The sequence below is a fragment of the Petaurus breviceps genome, unplaced genomic scaffold (genome assembly GCF_028583685.1).
Source record: "Petaurus breviceps papuanus isolate PSGF00001 unplaced genomic scaffold, PetGlider_PUasm1.0 91133, whole genome shotgun sequence".
NCBI lineage: Eukaryota > Metazoa > Chordata > Mammalia > Diprotodontia > Petauridae > Petaurus > Petaurus breviceps.
This window is the reverse complement of record NW_027187419.1, coordinates 37,411,076-37,429,774: the sequence shown is the minus strand read 5'-3', so window position 1 is coordinate 37,429,774 and position 18,699 is coordinate 37,411,076. Positions and strand designations below refer to the sequence as shown.

Sequence of the window (18,699 nt, the reverse complement as noted above, 5' to 3'; positions counted from 1 at the left end):
CAGGTACCTGAACCAAATGAACTAAATACTTAAATGAAATAATCTGCTGAAATCCAAAGCAAGTTATTTTTTAAACTGAAAAGCCATTTTTAAAAACACAGAATAAATCAATTCTAACTAGAACTTAACCTACACATTAAAACTATAGAATAGATCAAAGTACTCTGAAAAATATGATCTAAACCATATTTCATTAGGATTGTGTCTCTGATTAGCATTCCCTCATCATCATGATTATCATTATTATTTTCCTCAAACTGATACAAACTTTCCCTATATGCTTTACCAATTAATCAATAAGCATTTATTATACATGTTTATACTGTGTGTCAGTCACTGTGGATACAAATACAAAGGGCACCTACCCTCAAGGAATTTATATCCTATTAGGAGAGACAACATGTACACACATAAGCATATAGATTATATATCTATGTGCATATACACCTATATGCACAGAGAATAAATACAAGAAATATATATGCATATACACAGAATATATACAAGAAAAATACAGGGTAGTTATGGATGGAAGGAGGGCACTAGCAAATAGAGGAACAGCAAAGGGTTTTTACAGAGGTGGTGTTTGAGCTGAGTCTTGAGGAAGAAATAGAGTCTATGAAGTACAAGTGAGAAGGAAATGTAATATATGAAGGAAGGATAGGCAGAACAAAGGCATAGCAACAGGAAATGGGAGTACCACGTGTGACAAACAACTTGACCCCAATGTATATTACTCATATATTATTCCCCTTTCCAAACTCTCAAAACCAAATTACTTTTGACTCATTTAAAATACATGCCATTAAGGAATATATGTGTGCAAATAGGGACAAACAGGAAGTTGGGAAGGGACATATTTGTCACAAGAAGTTATGTCTCAAAAATAAATGACAGAGCGACGACTCCAAAAAAGCTGTCGCCCAGTCTAAAAACCTCCATCATCTTTAGCTCCTCACACTTCCACCACACCCAATAAGTCAACAAATCCTATTGATTCTTCCTAAGTTCTTCAAATTTACAACATCACAGAATCAAGAACTGGCAAAGGTCTTAAAAGACATACTTCAATCTACTCATTTTACAGATGAGAAAACTAGGACCTAGAGAGTTAAATGACCTAATAAAGGTCACATACATAATATAGAATCTCTGATTCATAGAGAAATTCAGATACCATCTAATCCAATCCAAACCTAAATAAATAAGAATCCCCTTAATTCCAGACAAGTGCTTTTCAAGACCTATCAGGAGGAGACATCTACTACTGTAGTATATCCTAATGTAGGCAATTCCACTTTTGGATAACTCTAATTGTTAGATTTTTTCTTTCCAACTTTCAACCATTGCTGCTAATTCTGCCCTGCAGTCTTTTTTCCCCCACTGTACTTTAGTACTTACTGATTCTATCACTACAGGATTAAGATTTAGAAATAATAGAGATCTTTAAGGTGCCAGCACTCATTGTACAGTTGAATGAAGAAACTAAGACTCAGAGAGGTTGGGTGATTTTTCCAAGGTTACAAAAGTAGTAATTAGCTGACCTAGGATTTGCACTTAAGTTTTTTTAGGCTACACAAAGTAGATGTCCATTGATTGAGGAAGAAGCTAAACAAATTATGGTACATGAAATGTGTTAGGATATTATGTGCTGTTAAAAAAAAACCTATAGAGTCATGGGAAAATATATACGAAAGTAGGCAGTGAAATAAGCTGGGTCAGGAAAAATAATTTATACAAATACTCTGAAGATGGGAAGAACAAAAATGGAAATTGAGCAGTGCAATTACAATGACCGTGAACTTGGAAAGGAGTCTCTAGCAGTTTTCCAGTATCTACATGGGCACTCAGGCTTCAGGCAAGGGGCCTGCACAAGAATGGCTTCAGAGGTTCTTCTGTGTCCTAAGACCCTTTGGTTTTATGCGTAAACTTTATGCATTTCATCGATTGTCTTTGTTTCCTCAAGTTTATTAACTGAGCAGAAGGGATGGTATTGTCTTAAGTAAGGTTAGGCTCATTCTAGAAACTGGTCCATCACCTTGCACTCTGGGGGTGCAAAAGATACAAGCCACAAGTTTTGACCCATAATTTCAGAGCCCCTTCTACACAAACATCCTTATTTACATAAACCTGAGAGAAGCCGTTCGACGGTGGGTACCCGCCCCCATGTCCATGTTGGACAGAAGTGGCACTCACAGATGCTGGGGCTTCCTCACCACGGGGTGAGGCACACTCCACCCAAGCCCCAACAGGCGCCACCGCCTCATTCCTCTCGGCCAGCACTGCCAGCAGGGCCCGGTTCTTCTCAAAGGTTTGTTCTACCCAGGGGGCACATCGAGACTTTCGGGTCGGTGCCGGGTTTTGAGACTTCCGTGATTCCTGCTCAGAAGGAAAACATCAGCATCTTCAAGAAGCGGCTTTGAACCCTCAGCCCCCAAACCACGCGAGGGCTGGGCCCCTGGGGAAGGGATGAGACCCCGGGGACGGAGATAGAGCGGGGGAGGAAGCGGGACTGGGGAAGGGCGGCCCGGGGGCCCGGGTTAGAAAGGGGGCGGATGAGTAGCTGGAGCCGCCGGGACCCGAAAGGAAAAAAGAACCTGGGCGCGGGAAAAGACAGCCGAGTGTTGCGTTAAGACAGGAGGATGGCGGCGTCCGGAAGGTCGGGGACCTAAGACAGCCCGGCCTGGCGGCGGCACCCGAACCCCACCCTTAGTCAGGGAAAGCTGCTGCAGGCCGGGGCGGGCCATCAGGATCCCAGACCCCAAAGCGAAAATACAGGTAAGTAACCACAAGCGCTCAACCGCCACTTTCTTTTTCGGCGCCCCGCCCAATCCGCATCTTTACTCCCACTCCTTCCGGGCCCCGCCCTCCCTCCGGGCATCCCAGGCGGAATGTAGAAGGGGCTTGAATTCGGCCTCCAGTTGCACTGCTTCCGGTTCCTGCGAGCCTGGAACCTAACGCTTCCCGTGGGGGTGGGGCCGCCCCTAGTTCTTTGTCTGATTTTGCGTGCTGAGGGGGGCGCTGTAGTCTGAGTTCTCGCATGCTTGCGGCATCCTTGGGCTCAAGAGTTCATTTCACTGGGATGCTCTTTTCTTCTCTTCTAAGAGGGAGCACACGCATCCTTCATTAGGTAAAGAAGTCCCCAGAAATTTTAAATTTTAATCTGCATTATAAACATTTTCTCCATCCCTTTTTTAAGTCTAAATAGTCAACAAAACAATAAATCTAGCGATGATTTGTAGCTTTGGATTTCCAAAGCGTGATTGTTCATCCTGAAAATTTAACAATTGGCTCTGCAAAGAGGGTTTGAGCTGACGCCATCACACTCCCGCTTATATGGTAAATGGGAGCAAGAGCAGGTAACAAAATGAATGCAAAAGAATGGTCCTGTAAAAATAACGACAGATGTATTTAACCCTAAAGCTCAGAATGAGCCAAAGTTGGCTATGAACGCTAAGGAAATAATAGCTTTTTTTTTTTTTTTAAGCCATTGAAGGAAGGAGGAGGAGCCAAGAAATAAAAGGGCCACTACTTGGTGAAGGTATTTACGGGCAACAGAGAACTAAGTCAGAACTACGCAATGGTTATTTTATTTCCATTCTCTTGGCCATAGATAGCAATATTTGGATTGGGAGGGAGGGAATAAAAATGGTTAATAGGGCATTCAAATCCTGGAAAAATGAGCAGATGAGATGTGATCGCCACCAGTACCCAATGAGTTCAGGTCACCAATAGTGCATATACACAATCTGGAATACGGAGAGAAAAACAACAACCCGCCAATATGATTGCCTTGTAACTGTCGAAGATATTTAAACTGGGGATGGGAGTGGGGAGGGAGGATCAGTGAGGCTGAAGAAGCGCAAGTGTTACCCTAGTTTTCAAAAAAGGGAAGAGAATGGAGTCTGCAAACTAGAGGCCAGTGAACTTTTATCACTGGCAAAATGTTAGAACACATTATTAACATATTTGTGAGCATTTAGAAAAGGAAGTATAGCTTCATCAAGAACAGGTCATATAGTCCCCATGCAGGCCCCAGTCACGGAGCCGCCGCCTCCCCCTCGAGCCCCGTCGCTTCCCGATGCTCCGTCTTCCGACACTCGCCTTCTCCCTCCACCGTCTTGCGCAAGCTGTTTCGACCATTCCAGAGTCTACACTGTTTCGATCCCTTTGCTGATGCAAGTAAGGGTGATGACCTGCTTCCTGCTGGGACTGAGAATTATATCTATATAAGAATTCAACAGAGAAATGGCAGGAAGAATCTCACTACTGTCCAGGGAATCGCTGATGATTATGGTAAAAAGAAGCTAGTGAAGACATTCAAGAAGAAATTTGCCGGCAATGTTACTGTAATTAAGCATCCAGAATATGGAGAAGTAATTCAGCTACAGGATGACCAGTGCAAGAACATTTGCCAGTTCCTCGTCTAGATTGGACTGGCTAAGGAGGACCAGCTGAAGGTTCATGGGTTTTAAGTGCTTGTGGCTCACTGAAACTTAAGTGAGGATTTCCTTGCAATGGGTAGAAAAATTTCCTTCTGTCCCTTGTCACAAGTTTAAAAACCTCACAGCTTGTATACTGTAACCATTTGGGGTCCGATGTTTAACTTGGACTCGTGTAACTCATTCATGTAATAAACTGAAAAAAGCCATGCTGTCTAGTCCTTGCAGTCCCTCATTTAAACAGAGGTAAAAGCCTGGCAGTGCCCAGCCCAAAAGGCAAGTAATCCAATGTTTCAGTCAAGTTTAAAGCCCTAGTAGCCTCTGAGAATGAACATGTCTATTCAGAGTCTCCTTGGTGCTCCCTCTTCAGAGCTCCCTGTCCATTTAAGAGAACATTACCACTCTTTGAGCTGCACTTGATGATGCTCAAAGAATAAGTTAAGGCCATCACCACCCAGTCCAGTTATACCAAGATAAAGTGTTAGCCTTTGGTAGCAGTACAGGGATTCCCCTGGTGACTTTGCACCACCTGACCAGGGAGGAGTTTCATTTTGTAGCAATGACAGGACATTTCTTTCTTACATCACACCAAGGTCCAATGTTGTCTGACCAGACTTTTTTTTTTTAGTAGTAATAGTGCCCTACTTCTGGGGGATACACAAGTGGGGAAAACACCATACTGTGAGGCCAACTTTCCCAGAATTAAACTTTGGATAAGGGAACAAATTTTGAACTAATGTATTAAAACAGTCAATGTAGTAACTGTGGAGCTTGTAATTTTACTAGTAACAGCTGCCCAATGCCATGTGAAGTAACAGACTGGTTTTGTTTTTGTTTTTGTTTTTTTAGTTTAAATGTTAGGTAATGTATTTAAACTCTTATTTAAATAAAACTGGTTTTCAGAAATGTGAAAACAAAACAACAGGTCATACAAAACTAGATTACTCATTCCTTTTATTTTTTTTTTTGCCATGCCACCACCTGCATACCTTTCTTCCCCTTTCCTAAACTCTGGGATCAGCAATCAAAACAAATCAACATTATCATTCTAAGAAAGCAATTTCCCTATAGCTCCACTTGTCATCTAGACCCGGACCTCAATTCCTGGTAACCATGACCCTGTATGTGTTATCTTCCCCTGTTATAGCCTAAGCTCCTTGAGGGAAGGGGCTGGCTTACTTCTTTGAATTTATATCTTAAGTACTTAGCCAGTATGTAGTGACTGCCACAGAGTGAATGCTGAATAAATAGTTTTAAAATTCATTTTGAGGGAGTAATTGGAGTGATAGTGAAGAAGTTTGGGGTGCTAGCACCCCAAGAATGCCAAGGCAGGCTCACCTGGAATGAATTCACACTCAAGCTGTCTTTCAGTCAAGAAAAAGTTTATTTTAACACCAGTAGGAACTGGTGAAGTTTTTTTTTTGGGGGGGGATCTTGCACCCTAATGGGGATAAATCTAGAACTTATATCAAAAAGGGGCATGGGAAAGCAATTACATGGATGCTAATTAGGTAATCTAAGGGTCTTTGGGAACAACGGATGGGAAGTGTAGGGAATATACCAGACATTGAGGGAGTTGTCTGTCAGAAGCATGGACCTGACAGGATCTGGCAGGAGGAAGAGTCCTTGGGTCAGCTTGGGACAAAAATCCTTGGACCAGGCACCCCTCTGTCTGTTCTGATATGAGAATATGTTCTGTAACAAGAGGAAATTTTCTCATAGGACAGGGGTCTACTCAGAAATTGGGAAGCTTCCAGAGATATGAGCTTAGGGCTGAGGCCTGAGCACCACATCAGTAGATTAGAGGAATGCTGTAGACAATATATTTGGACTTTAGCAGATCATTTGACAAATTCTCTGATGCTCTCCTGGTGGATGAGATGAAGGGATGTAGGCTAGTTATAGTACAGGTAGGTAGATTCAAAACTGATTAAATAACCAGACCTAGAGAGTAGTCACTAATAACTCATTAACATCAACTTGGACAATCATCTCTAGTGGAGTGCATTAATATTCTGTTGCTACTCAATGTTTTTATCAGTAACTGGTAAAATTGCAGAAGATTGTACTAATGTTTTGATTTATAATTGCTGCTAAGTTTTTCATGTGTTTATGCATGGTTTCAGTTACATTAAGCTCTTTCCATTACTTTTGTACTACCTTACCATCTACTCAGATTCTTAGGATTCATCATCTAACCTTTCCTCATGAGCCCCCAATTTTTTCTCTGAGCTTTACTCCTACCAGCTAGAATTGATGAACTGATCACTTGAATTAGTAGCAATGCAAATGACATTTACTTAAAATAGAATGCAAGGCATATAAGAGATAAGAAATAAATATTAAATGCTCCTGCCATCCATTTTACAAACAGTAAACTCCCAGAGTGTGGAGTCCTTTCATCTCTGCTCCCAAGTCGGCTTACCAGCTTGACCCTGCCTTGGCATTCTTGGGGTCCCAGCACCCCAAACCTCTTCACTATCACTCCAATTACTCCTTCAAGATGATAATTGGCTTCCTCTAGGTCACATGGGTAGTAAATGGTAGAGCCAGAATTTGAACTTGTGTGTTGGCAATTTGTACAGCAATTAAACTCAAATGTTTCAGTGTCTGAATGCATTTTTTTCAGCACCAGAATTGCAAAACATTTAAGTCTTGAGGTCATTGTTTTTCAGAATAGGAGCCACAGCTGGGAAGGCATGTGCAGATGTTGTTCTGGTTCCCTTTATGTGCTGTCTTCTCCAATTGGAACATAAGCTCCTTAAGGGCAGGGTCATCTTGCTTTCAAGTTGTTTTTTTTTTAAACCCCAGTGCTAGATAGATACATAGTAAGTACTTAATACATTTTTTTTCCCATTCATTTAGTTTCAACACAGAAGAAAATCTCCTTTTGGTAGCAACATACTTGTGAGGGAATCTCCTGCCTTTGCATCCACTTTCAAGCCTCTTTTCCAGTTGCCTGCTGGATTCTTCTTATGTTCTGTCTCTCACACAAGAGGTTGTACTCAGTCTCTTACCATGTAACCTGTTAGTGCTTCTTTCCAACTCGAAGCTATATTGGGGGTAGTGTCATCACCAGGTATGCTACACACAGACTTATGGAGGATGTAGTTCTCAAACAGCCTATGTCTTATATCTCCCTCCAACCAGGTTCCATATTGAGCTCTGCATAGGCTTGGAAGGAATATAGTCCCTAAGAAGAATGTGCCCCATCCTGTGTGTAAGTTCTCCTCACCTCTTTCCACCCAGAACTTAGTACATAAAGTGTTCTGAATATATCAGGCTTATTTCCTCACTTCCATTTCCTGTACCACAATACTTAGAAGGAAGGCCAGTGTAATGGGTTGGGATTATGTCCTTCTACATGGCAGGGTTAGTGGAAAAGGATGGATACTCTTTTAGTGTCTAGAAGAAAATTAATAATGAGGCAAGGGTTGGGGTAATTTGGTAATTTTCTCCATGATTTTTCAACTTGTTTGTCCTTGGGCACTGAAGCTTAACAAGAACTCTAGAGATATTCTTCAGAATGTCCTCACTGCATCTTAAATAGGTCAGTTGTGCCATTGCAATGCTTAAACAGCAATTCATTTTCCTCTTTTTGTTCCTCTAAAGAGTTGCTGAATCCGGCACTTTTAGCAACCATGGACACAAGCTGGAGTCACACTCAGCATCTGAACAGGAGATAGCTCTTTTTAGAAATCAAATATTTACTCTTGGTTTCTGGTGTTGAAGTACATGTTCCCCACCTCTTCCTACATTTATCAAGACTCCATAACTGCCCTTATTTCACTTATGGAAATTCATACCTTCATGCCTTCTCTGAGACCCCCCATTCTTCTCCTGTGACCCCTCTCCTTTTAGGGAATCTATACCTCCTCCCTCTGAGTCTCACACCTGTGAGCTTCACACCTAAACCTTTCATATCCTCAGGATCCCATACTTGCCCAAAGCTCTGTAGGTGGCAGAGCCCAAGAAGATGATAAGAAGGGTGTCTCTGAAAGATAAGAGGCAAAATGAAGGGGGTTTTTGAGGTTTGTTTTAGTTTTTATCTCATCTCCACTTTCTTTGACTTGGTATCTTTTAGGAAGAATGGCAAGGGTAGTGGGGATGACCCTTTGGTAACCTGAAGTTTAAAAAACTCTTTGAAGGAGGCCATTCTTCCTTGTCCGTGCTTACTCAAAAACACACAAACAGAAAATATCCACCCTTGTTTTGTTTCAAAAAGGAGCCAGCTAATCTGTCCCTTGTTTGGTGGTTGCTGGAGCAGCATAGCCCTGCCCACTCTCTATACAAAGCTGCACAGAAATTCCTTGTTTCCTAGACAGGGCTCTGTAGCTCTGCAAAAGCTCTGGTATTTGCCTCTCAATTTCTTTCTTTCTGTTCTGGTAAATCAAACCCACAGTAGGGTCCTATTACTACCAGTTCACTAGAGCAGTGATTTATGAGACTGGGTGAAGGGAAAATGCCTTGAGGTACCTTTGTGGGAGGTTGGGGAATTGGGGGAGGGAGTAACCATTGAAGTCAGAGAATGGTTAGGTGCACCATGTGCTCCTAGATCTCTGGAAGGGTACTGGGGGTGGAGTGATAAAGGCAGAGCTTAGATTTCTGTAGCCAGGGGTAAGACTCTCCATTTAAGCATCAGGAATTACAAGACTGAAGAGTTTGGGGGAGATTAAGGTGATAGATCACAGTTTTGTTTTCTCCCTGACCTTCCCCAGTCATTTCCCCTTGTCCTGGAAGTCACTTGTCTCCTTCATGTCCTTAACTTCACCTTCCACTTACATTCAATACTTCTTTTCCTTCCCACAGGTCATCTGCACTTTAATATGCCTGCCCCAACTTTGGTTACATCTTTCCTGTGGCTTTGAGTTGGGAGTTCAGGAGCCAGCACCATCTTTTCATGACTTCTGTTAGTGTGGGGTTTTTTGAAGCACAACTCATTTCTAACAACATTCTCTCTTCTGTCTGTGAAACTTCGTGTTTCAATCAATCAATCAACATTTATTTAAGTGCCTGCTGTGTGCCAGGCACTGTGCTAAATACTGGGGATACAAAAGGAGGGAAATTCAGTCCCTGTCCTCAAGGAGCTTACAATCTTCTTGTAAACTTTCAAACTTACAATGGAGTAGACAACAGGAAAGCAAATATACACAAAGCAAGCTATGCTGGATAGAAAGGAGGAAATAATTTAAAAGAAGGAAAGCACTGGAATTCATTAGGGAAGGCTTCCTTTAGAAGGTGGGATTTTAGGTGGAACTTAAAGGGACTGTATCAGCAAGCACCCCAGCGTCCCCAGGGTGGCTGCCAACACAGGTTCTTAGATCTGCTTTGTTAAAGGAAAGCAACTCAAAATGGATTAACAAGCTTACTTTGATCAGTCAAATATGTATCATTTACCTAGTTCAGGGGAAAAAGGTCAGCACCACGAACTTCAGAGTATACAGACAGAATTATCAAGACAGAAACAGATCAAGTAGACAGGTTTCCATACTGTCCAACCATTACATCCATACCAAATCAACATCTGGGTTTTTCAAAGCTGGGGGGCTCTCAACAACGGCTTCCCAGAGTCTCATCTGATCAAACACAGAACACTTCTCAAAGTGAGCCCCAAAACAAAGCCTCAGATCAGGGTTTATATAACCTTCTCCTGGCTCAGAGAATGTAACAACCTTCTGGACCCACTGGCCAATCAAAAAGTATCTACTGAAAAACAAGCCTCCCACCCCAGGCTCCAGGTGCACTTTAGTCTAGGGGCAGGGAAGATCTTAAAAATTTACATTCCCATTACAGGGACCGAACAGGGAATGAGAGTCAGGATTCAAAACAATCTTAACAAGAAAGATCACTGGGGCAGAATCTTGTTAAGTAAAATGCAATGGAAATAAATATAGTCTTATACATGGTTTAAAAAGTCAGCTTCACAGGCATAGGATGGGGGAGACATGGTTACACAACAATTTGAAAAAATTTAGGGGCTTTAAGTGGACTTTATGCTCAATATGAGTCAGCAGGAGAAGCCAATAAAATCTTGGGCTTGTAGTATGAGATTCATAGCCTCTAGGTACAAGGACATGAGAGTTCCTCTGTTTTCTGCTCTGGTCAGACTACATTTGGGGTATTGTGTATGGTTCTAGGCACCAAAGTTTAAGAAAGACTGATAAATTGGAAATTGTCTAGAATAGGGGAACCAGGTTGGTGAAGGGCCTGTAGCCCAGATCATATGAAGATTGGTTGAAGGAACTGGATATGATTAGTGTGAAGAAAAAAAGATTGAGGGGAATGTGATCACTCTCTTATAGTAGTTAAAGGGCTATTATGTGGAAGAGGGTGTTTGTTTTTCTATTTAGCCCCAGAAGGCAAAACTAAGAGCAAAGAGCAGTAGTTACAGAGTCCAATTAAGCTTGATATCAGGAAAAACTACCTAACATCTGTCCAAAGATGAAATGGATTTCTTTTGGAGATAATGGGTTTGCCCTCATTGGAGTTCTTCAAGCAGAATCTGAATGGCCACTTGAATATAATACAATGGGGATTCTTTTGGGAATATAAATCAGATGAAATACCACTGAGGTCCTTTCCAACTCTAAAATTCTATGATACTATAATTCACAAATTATAGGCACCATAGAATTTTAGAGCCAGAAGAAAACTTGGAGATCACTTATTTTCACTTATTTCTTATGTTCCCCTCATCATGGTTATACTATGAATATAATTATATGAGCAATCTGGATTTTTGTTAAACAAAATTATCAGCTAATATGTTCATATATTGTACAGTTGACTACTAATATTCATAATAATGATAATCACTGTAAGATCCATAAGGACTTCATGAATCATTGAAGAAATACTAAATTATGTTTGATACTGTTGTAATATATCACTTTTATTATATTCTACTTGATAATCTGTCTATAAGATATGTGATATGCTTCTCCATCAACTAGAATTTTTGATTAATCAAGGTGCCCCATACCCCCTCCTAGCAGAATAATAGTCAATTTTCTGTATTAACTTATATTTGTTTTATATAAGCTTTATATAAGCTTTCTTATTTTTTTGGAGATTTTCCAATGTAGTGTGTTCTGGCTAGCTTGTGATCTTGAACAAATCACAACCTCCCTGAGACCCAATTTCTTCATCTAAAAATGGGACGTTAAAGTGGTCAATTTCTAAGGACCTTTCCAGCTCTAAAATTTTATGACCCAATTATCCCATTATTATCCTGACTTTCTTATTATACAGTTATTTTCTTTCCTCTCTTTCTTTCTTTCTCTCTCTTTCTTCCTTCCTTTCTTCCTTTCTTTCTTCCTTTCTTTCTTCCTTCCTTCCTTTCTCTTTCTTTCTCTCTTTCTTTCTTTCTTTCTTTCTTTCTTTTTTCTTTCTTTCTTTCTCCCTTCATTCCTTTCTTTCTTCCTTCCTCTCTCTCTCTCTCTCTCTCTCTCTCTCTCTCTCTCTTTCTCTCTCTCTCTCTCTCTCTCTCTCTCTCTCTCTCTCTCTCTCTTTTTCTTCTTTTTTTTTTTTTTTTTTTTTTTTTTTTTTTTTTTTTTTTTTTTCTTTTCTCTCTCTCTCTCTCTCTCTCTCTCTCTCTCTCTCTCTCTCTCTCTCTCTCTCTCTCTCTCTCTCTCTCTCTTTCTTCCTTCCTTCCTTCCTTCCTTCCTTCCTTCCTTCCTTTCTTTCTTCCATCAGGGTTAAGTGAGTTGTCTAGCATGTATAGGTAATACATGCCAAATGTCCAGTTACCTTTTTGAATACAGGGATCATACATGTTTCCTTTTTTGTCTTTCTACAAAGACCTGAAAATGAGCACTCAAATAACACTATTGAATTTCTGGTTTGTTTTTTGAGAATAAATATTGAAGCATTGGAGCTTATGTATATAGTGTCTCCATTCCTGCAGCCTAGAACTTCCCTAAACAGAATTCCAAAAGGCTTAGAAGGATGGAAGATACCCAGGCATACAATACAAGTACTTTAGAAGGGCAATCTCTTCTAGGGCCTTATATTTCTCTAGGCTCATAGCATCCCCAAATTCCTTGTGTTCAGAAAAAAAAAGACTATCCCAGAAAACTAAAGGAATTGCCAAATGATAGCGACTTCCAAAGTGACCAAAGAAGGAATTGGAAGTTCCAGGGGAATAAAAGAATATTTTAGAATCTCAGTGTTGAAAGGGACCTCAAAGGCCATATAATCTAACCCATATCAGAACAAGAATCCCTTCTACAATATGCCCCACAAGAACTCGTCTGACTTTTACTAATTTGCCAACATTTCCCCTATACTCAAATGCAAAAATGAATCTTTGATTTTATTTATTTCTATGTTAGTTTCAGTTATGCAAGATATTTAGTTTCAATTATGCAAGATAGACTTATTCATGCCTGCCCATCTTGTATAAATATTGGTCATGTTCTCCCATAAATTCACCACAGGGATCCACTCAATGAGGTATGTGTGTATGGGGGCGGGGATGGGAGAGTTCTTCCTTTTTCGTGATATAGCAAGGATTACAATGGAGCACACACTGTCCAGCCCTCATTCTCAACCCAATACCACTCCCCTTTTTATGATTATACATTTCTTTGGTGATTTCCTTTACTCTAATTCTTCGCAGTTCCTCATTTGTTTTGTATTGCAAAATGCGCTTATCTATCATATGCCTTTCCATTGCCCTTTGAGTAATAAACAATTTTATTATGACTTGCAGCCATATACTAGTAGAATTTTGTTATTAATCAAAAGAGAATGTTACAAAATTTCAAGAACAAGCATGACCCAAAAGAAAAGTTCTTAGAAAATACATTCACCCAACTCCTTTACAAAAGTGAGAAGTGCATAGATGGGATACGTTGCATATATCTTCAGGCTTTTTCAATGTACTAATCTGTTTTATTGGGTTTTTTTCCTATCTATCTCTTTTTTCTTTAAAAATATTATATCTTATATGGGGGATGGACCTCTGGGAGGGGAGAATGGGAGGGAAACTAGGAGAAATTCTGAAGATTTGAAAAGCAGACCATATCAATAAAATTTATTTTAAGATTTTTTCAATCAGCAAAAATTTTCCTTCTCTCTCTCTTGCCTCTCCTCCAAGTAAGAGCAAAAGAAAATACAAAACCCATGTTATAAAGATGTATAGTCAAGCAAAACGAATTTCCCTATTGACCATGCCCAAAATAAATAGATAGATAGATATAGATATGTCTCATTCTGGACTATGAGTCCTTCACTTCTGTATTAGACGATAAGTAGCCAGTTTTATCATTAGTCCTCTGGAATTACTTTGATCAGAATTCCTAATTCTTTGAAAGTTGCTTGGGTTTACCATATTGTTAACTTTATATAAATTATTCTCCTGGTTTTGTTCATTTCACCCTCCATCAGTGAATGTAAGTTTTTCCAGGTTTTTCTGAAGTCATCTCTTTCATCATTTCTTACGACACAATAGTATTTGATCACATTTATATACCATAACTTGTTCAGCCATTTACCAATTGATGAGCACCCTGTAAGTCCTATTCTTTTCCACCTCAAAAAGAGCTATAAATATATGTATACATTCTTACTTAGAGTTTGTTTTGCTTAGGATTAATCCCTCCCTTAACCTACTTTCTCTCCAAATCCCTTTTCTTGTCTTTCTCTCTCATTTCCCTGTGTGTGAAATGCATTTCTGTACCCAGCTGCATGTGGGTATATACATATTCTTCTCTCCTTTGACCAGTTTAAATGAGAATGAAGTTCAAGTGTTAACCACCCCCCTCCTTGTTTGTAGAGATGTCTACATGTGCACCCTGATTATGAGATAATTTTTCCCAACTTTCCTTTTCTCTCTCCCCAGTATATTCTTCTTCACCATTTTCTATGATTCCCTTAATATCAAGTCATAGCCAAACCATTCACAGGACTTGTCTAATTAGACTCACTCTATGAGCTCTGATGATGATAGAATTCAGAGGGGATATATGTATCATCTCCCCATATATCCTTTTTTAGTCCTTATTCATTTGTTAGTGTTTGCAGTTTTATGTTTCTCAACTCCTGTGTTTGAACTTGAAAACTGCACAGCTCTGGTCTTTTTATCAGGAATGCTTATAAGTCCTCCATTTCATTAAAGATCCATTTTTCCCCTTGTGGGATTATAGTCAGTTTTGATGGGTACATTTTTTTTTGCTGTAAGGCTATATCTATGCCTTCTGGAATATCATATTCCAAGCTATCCTGTCCTTTACCATTATGGGTGCTGTTATCATGAGTGATCTTGACTGTGATTCCTTGGCATTTGAATTCTTTATTTCTGGATGCTTTCAGTATTTTTTCTTTAATCTAGAGGCTCTGGGTTTTGGTTACAACTCTCTTGGAAATTTTTATTTTAGGGTTTCTTTTAGTAGGCAACTATTAGATTCTATTTCCACTTTGCCCTCTCTAAGAGATCTAGGTAGTTTTCTCTTACTGTTTCCCAAAATAGTAAAAGCTTCTCTTTCTCATCATGTTATTCAGGTGGTCCAAAGGCTCTTAATTTTTTTTTCTCCTCAACCTGTTTTCCAGGTCATTTGTTTTCATGCCTTTCCCTTCTGCTAGAGTACTCAGCAGGCAAAATATTCCTGGCTGGACTTCATCAACAGAGTTTTCCAGACCTCGTTGTCTGTCTCCTTATGTTGACCTGAGCTGGGAAAATGACTCACTGAGACTTTTAAAAAAATCTCCATCAGAATTCAGTCTGGTACATTTTGTAAATCTGTTTGGAGGAGTTTGGTATGGGGAGTTGAGATGGAGTAGAAAAGGAACTAATTGTAATGCTTCCTACTACTCCACCATCTTGGCTCTGTTCCCTTTATAATTTATTTTTTTAAAAAATGTTGGTATTAAAAAGATGCACCTTCATTTTAGGTAGCAGTCTTAGACCATTAAAGGAGTTCTGGAATTTACTATAAGCAATCCATCCTATTCACCTCATTTAATTCTGAACCCAATTCACTGTCCATTTGCAGCGTCTGTCCAAGGTATATATACTTACTTATGAGCTCTGTAGGCTGTCCATATAATTGCATATCATAATCTGGACTCTGGACTTTGTCTACTTGAGTTTTTAAGCTCTTTTGAGCAATTATGGATCTCATCCAAGAGACTCTACAGTGTTCTTGGGGTTTGGTAATAACCAGCACTACAAGTATCACAAACAGGAACATCTGGGGGACATCACTATCTACCTTCTCAAACTCATGTTCAGTGCTGGATATTTTCTGTGCCACAAGGAAACCTTTAATGAACACAAATATCCTTCTTTCTTGTCTTGCTTGATATTAGTGATAAAAGGGTCACAACAAGGTTATTTCTGTTACATTTTTTGAAGAATCTTGAATAATTTTGATATGTGCACTGGAGGGACCTTGTTGGAGAAGAACCTTTAAGACAGCACTTTGCTCTACCAAATTAAATGTATATGTATTTAAACAAAAATAACCAACAAACAATAAGCATAGAAGCATCTTGTATTCTCTACATATAGAATATATCTTGTGGGAGCCTGCCTCTTTCCTAATAATATCCTCATTGAGAATGCCCTTGATGCATGGGTACAGTATTATAAAATTTTCACATAGTTTGGAAAGTAGGCCTGTAGGTAGGTAGTTCCTGATATTCTCTCAAATGCCTTTCTTATATTAATATAGGAAGCATTTCCTTACTGTGCTTTTCCCACACCTGTGAAATCACTGGCAAAGATCATTAAAGTCTGAGATATTTTCTAAGCCTCTGGTATCTTCCCCTCCTTCAAATGCCTTGTGGATTAATCCCTCTAAGTCCTCACAATTGTGTCATCTCCAGCACAGAGCTCTTCTTTATGCACACTTGGTCCAATCCAGTGACTTTACTAATTTTTTATCTTAGTGTCATTCTTACATCTTCTCTAAATCTGGGACTGTGATGTTAGAATCCAAGTGTGGTAGCTTCACTAAAATGGTACAAGGAGTTTGTTACTTTTAAAAAATCTTTATCATTTTTCTTCTGTTTATTGTTCTTTCATTTTCATCTTTAAATGTCCTTGGGACTTTGTTTTGTTGGGTCTGTAAAGCTTTTTTTTTTCTTTTTTGAAGGGGGGAAGGCAGGGCAATTGGGGTTAAGTGACTTGCCCAAGGTCACATGGCTAGTAAGTATTTAGCATCTGAGGCTGGATTTGAACTCAGGTCCTCCTGACTCCAGAACCAGTGCTGTATTCACCGTGCCACCTAGTGGCCCACATGTAAAGCTTTCTTTAAGTTGATTTTACCCTCCAAGATTTTACCCTGTTTTATGAAGTGATACTGCTTGCAGTCCTTCCATGTTCTTTCCATGCACCATAAAATTTTACAAATGGATGTTATATTCTAAACTGATTGGTTCCCATATCTCTGCATGTGACAAGTAAGAAAAATATTTGCTATTAAAGGTCCTTTTTAGGATCTTTTAGTCCCTTTGTTATGGCAATTTATTTACATATTTAAAATCTCTGTATGAAATTATTACAGTTGTGTATGTCTTTTCTTTTTTGCATATCCCATTTTCATCACCAATAACTCATTTCAGTAGGTCAAGATGAAGTTATTTTAATTGCACACTATGACTTTCTCTCATTTTTATTCTATTTCTGTACTAATTTTGATATTTACTCTTTTTTAAATTTTTTTTTAAGCAATTGGGGTTAAGTAACTTGCTCGAGGTTACACAGCCAGTTATTTTTGTGTGGGTGCCAAGTATCTGAGGCCCAAACCGATCCCCGGTCTCCCAACGCTGGGGCTGGCACTCTTACTCTCTGCGCCACCTGGCTCCCCCTTGATATTTACTCTTAATAGGTCAGTGGACTGATTATACATAGGCAGCTTGTGTAAGTCTGAGGGACATTTTGTATTTTTCTTTGTTTCATGGGTTGCTATGGCCCAAGAATTAATCACCAAGGCAAACCTACTTGTGATGAACTTCTGTGGACCTCAGAAAGTCTGCTGTCAGTACTGTACTCAGAATCTCTCCAGCATGACAGAAACTGTTCCAGCTTCAGTCTTGTGCTCCACTGATATAGCCTTTGAGAATCCAGGGCCACCTTCATACCAAAATAGGCATCAGAGTAGGACTTGATAGAGAATTTGTGCTAGAGAAATTTTAGCACAAATGCAAAACTCCTGAAAACCAATTCATGTTTCAGATGTTCAAAAGAAATGAAAATTAATTGCATGGTTCAAAATAATTTCCTTTGGATACTGTTCCCTGAAGTCTAAAAACTCCAAGCCACAAAGCTGAGGCAGCGCCACACAAATCAGAATTCTCTCAGTTTCAAAACATGTCTTGCCTACAGTAAAAAGGGAGGAGAGAGGAGAAGATAGATCTGTCTTTATGTTCTGTGTACAGCAAAGATCACTTTTTTTTCATTGAATGTTAGGTTCTGAATCAGAGATCACAACCCCTTCCCTTGTTTGTGACCATTTGCTACTATCCAGAAGCTCTGGAGTCTGGGAGGTAGGACTGTAATCCCTAGAATGTCCATCAGTGTACCAGCCCTCTCTTGCCTTCAAGTTAGCCGAGACTAGAGATATCCTGCCATATGGTTTACTGAAAACTGTGTCTCTAATACTTTCTTGCAATCTCTATTCTGTGTAGGCTATTCCCCACCCTCACCTCTAGGCAGTTAGAATGTAGGAAGTTATCAATTAGCTGCTCTGGTTATCTAACAGGCACATTGCCATTATATTAAAAAAAAAAACATGCAATTAAAATAGGATGTAACTCCCTCAATCTACAGTTGTCTTGAGTAGCAGAGGGTTTAAGCACGGGGAGCAAGAGAGGAATTGGTCACAGTAATGATGTGATGCCCTGTGGCAGAAAGGTATGGAATTTAGTGTTGGAGAGACAGATGCCAGCTTCTCCTTGCTGGGCCCAGTTGTTGGGTCTACCCATCCTGATTCACCGGCAATGAGTTGGCTTTAGTCAGAGGAGACCGAGTTCCCTACACAGGACAGGACAGTCATGACCAGGAAAAGCTATTTTCTCCTGAGGGCATGCAGATTATCGAGACTATTCTCAATGCTGTGAATTATAGTAATTGTTGTAATCTACTGCTTCTGGTTCCACCACTAGAACACTATCCTTATTCTTGCTCTGACTTAATTAAAAGTATTCTGTCTGAAGGCAAGATTATATACAAAATAACTTTTGAGTGGAGGTCCCCAGCAGCCCTGTGATTCTATAATAGCAAAGATAATCAAATAGGAGAGGAAGAAGAAAG

General features: G+C 39.7%; 1 protein-coding gene and 1 pseudogene across 4 annotated transcripts in view; one reads left to right on the top strand and one right to left on the bottom strand.

Annotated features, from left to right (window-relative positions):
* The window catches only part of CCDC15 (coiled-coil domain containing 15), a 57,271-nt gene extending 54,214 nt beyond the window's left edge, over positions 1-3,057 (bottom strand). For 2 of the 4 annotated variants that reach the window (XM_069080290.1, XM_069080292.1), the window contains exons 1-2: positions 2,812-3,057; positions 2,197-2,379 (exon numbers count right to left, since the gene is read on the bottom strand). In XM_069080290.1, the coding sequence (XP_068936391.1) occupies positions 2,197-2,379; positions 2,812-3,042 (414 nt within the window). In that variant the 5' untranslated portion in view covers positions 3,043-3,057. Of the gene's footprint in view, positions 1-2,196; positions 2,380-2,597 lie in introns of all 4 variants that reach the window. The other 2 variants (XM_069080291.1, XM_069080293.1) reach the window with 2 other exon arrangements.
* Positions 3,058-3,336: 279 nt separating this feature from the next.
* LOC138154773 (eukaryotic translation initiation factor 1 pseudogene) lies at positions 3,337-4,640 on the top strand (annotated as a pseudogene).
* The last annotated feature ends 14,059 nt before the right edge of the window (positions 4,641-18,699 follow it).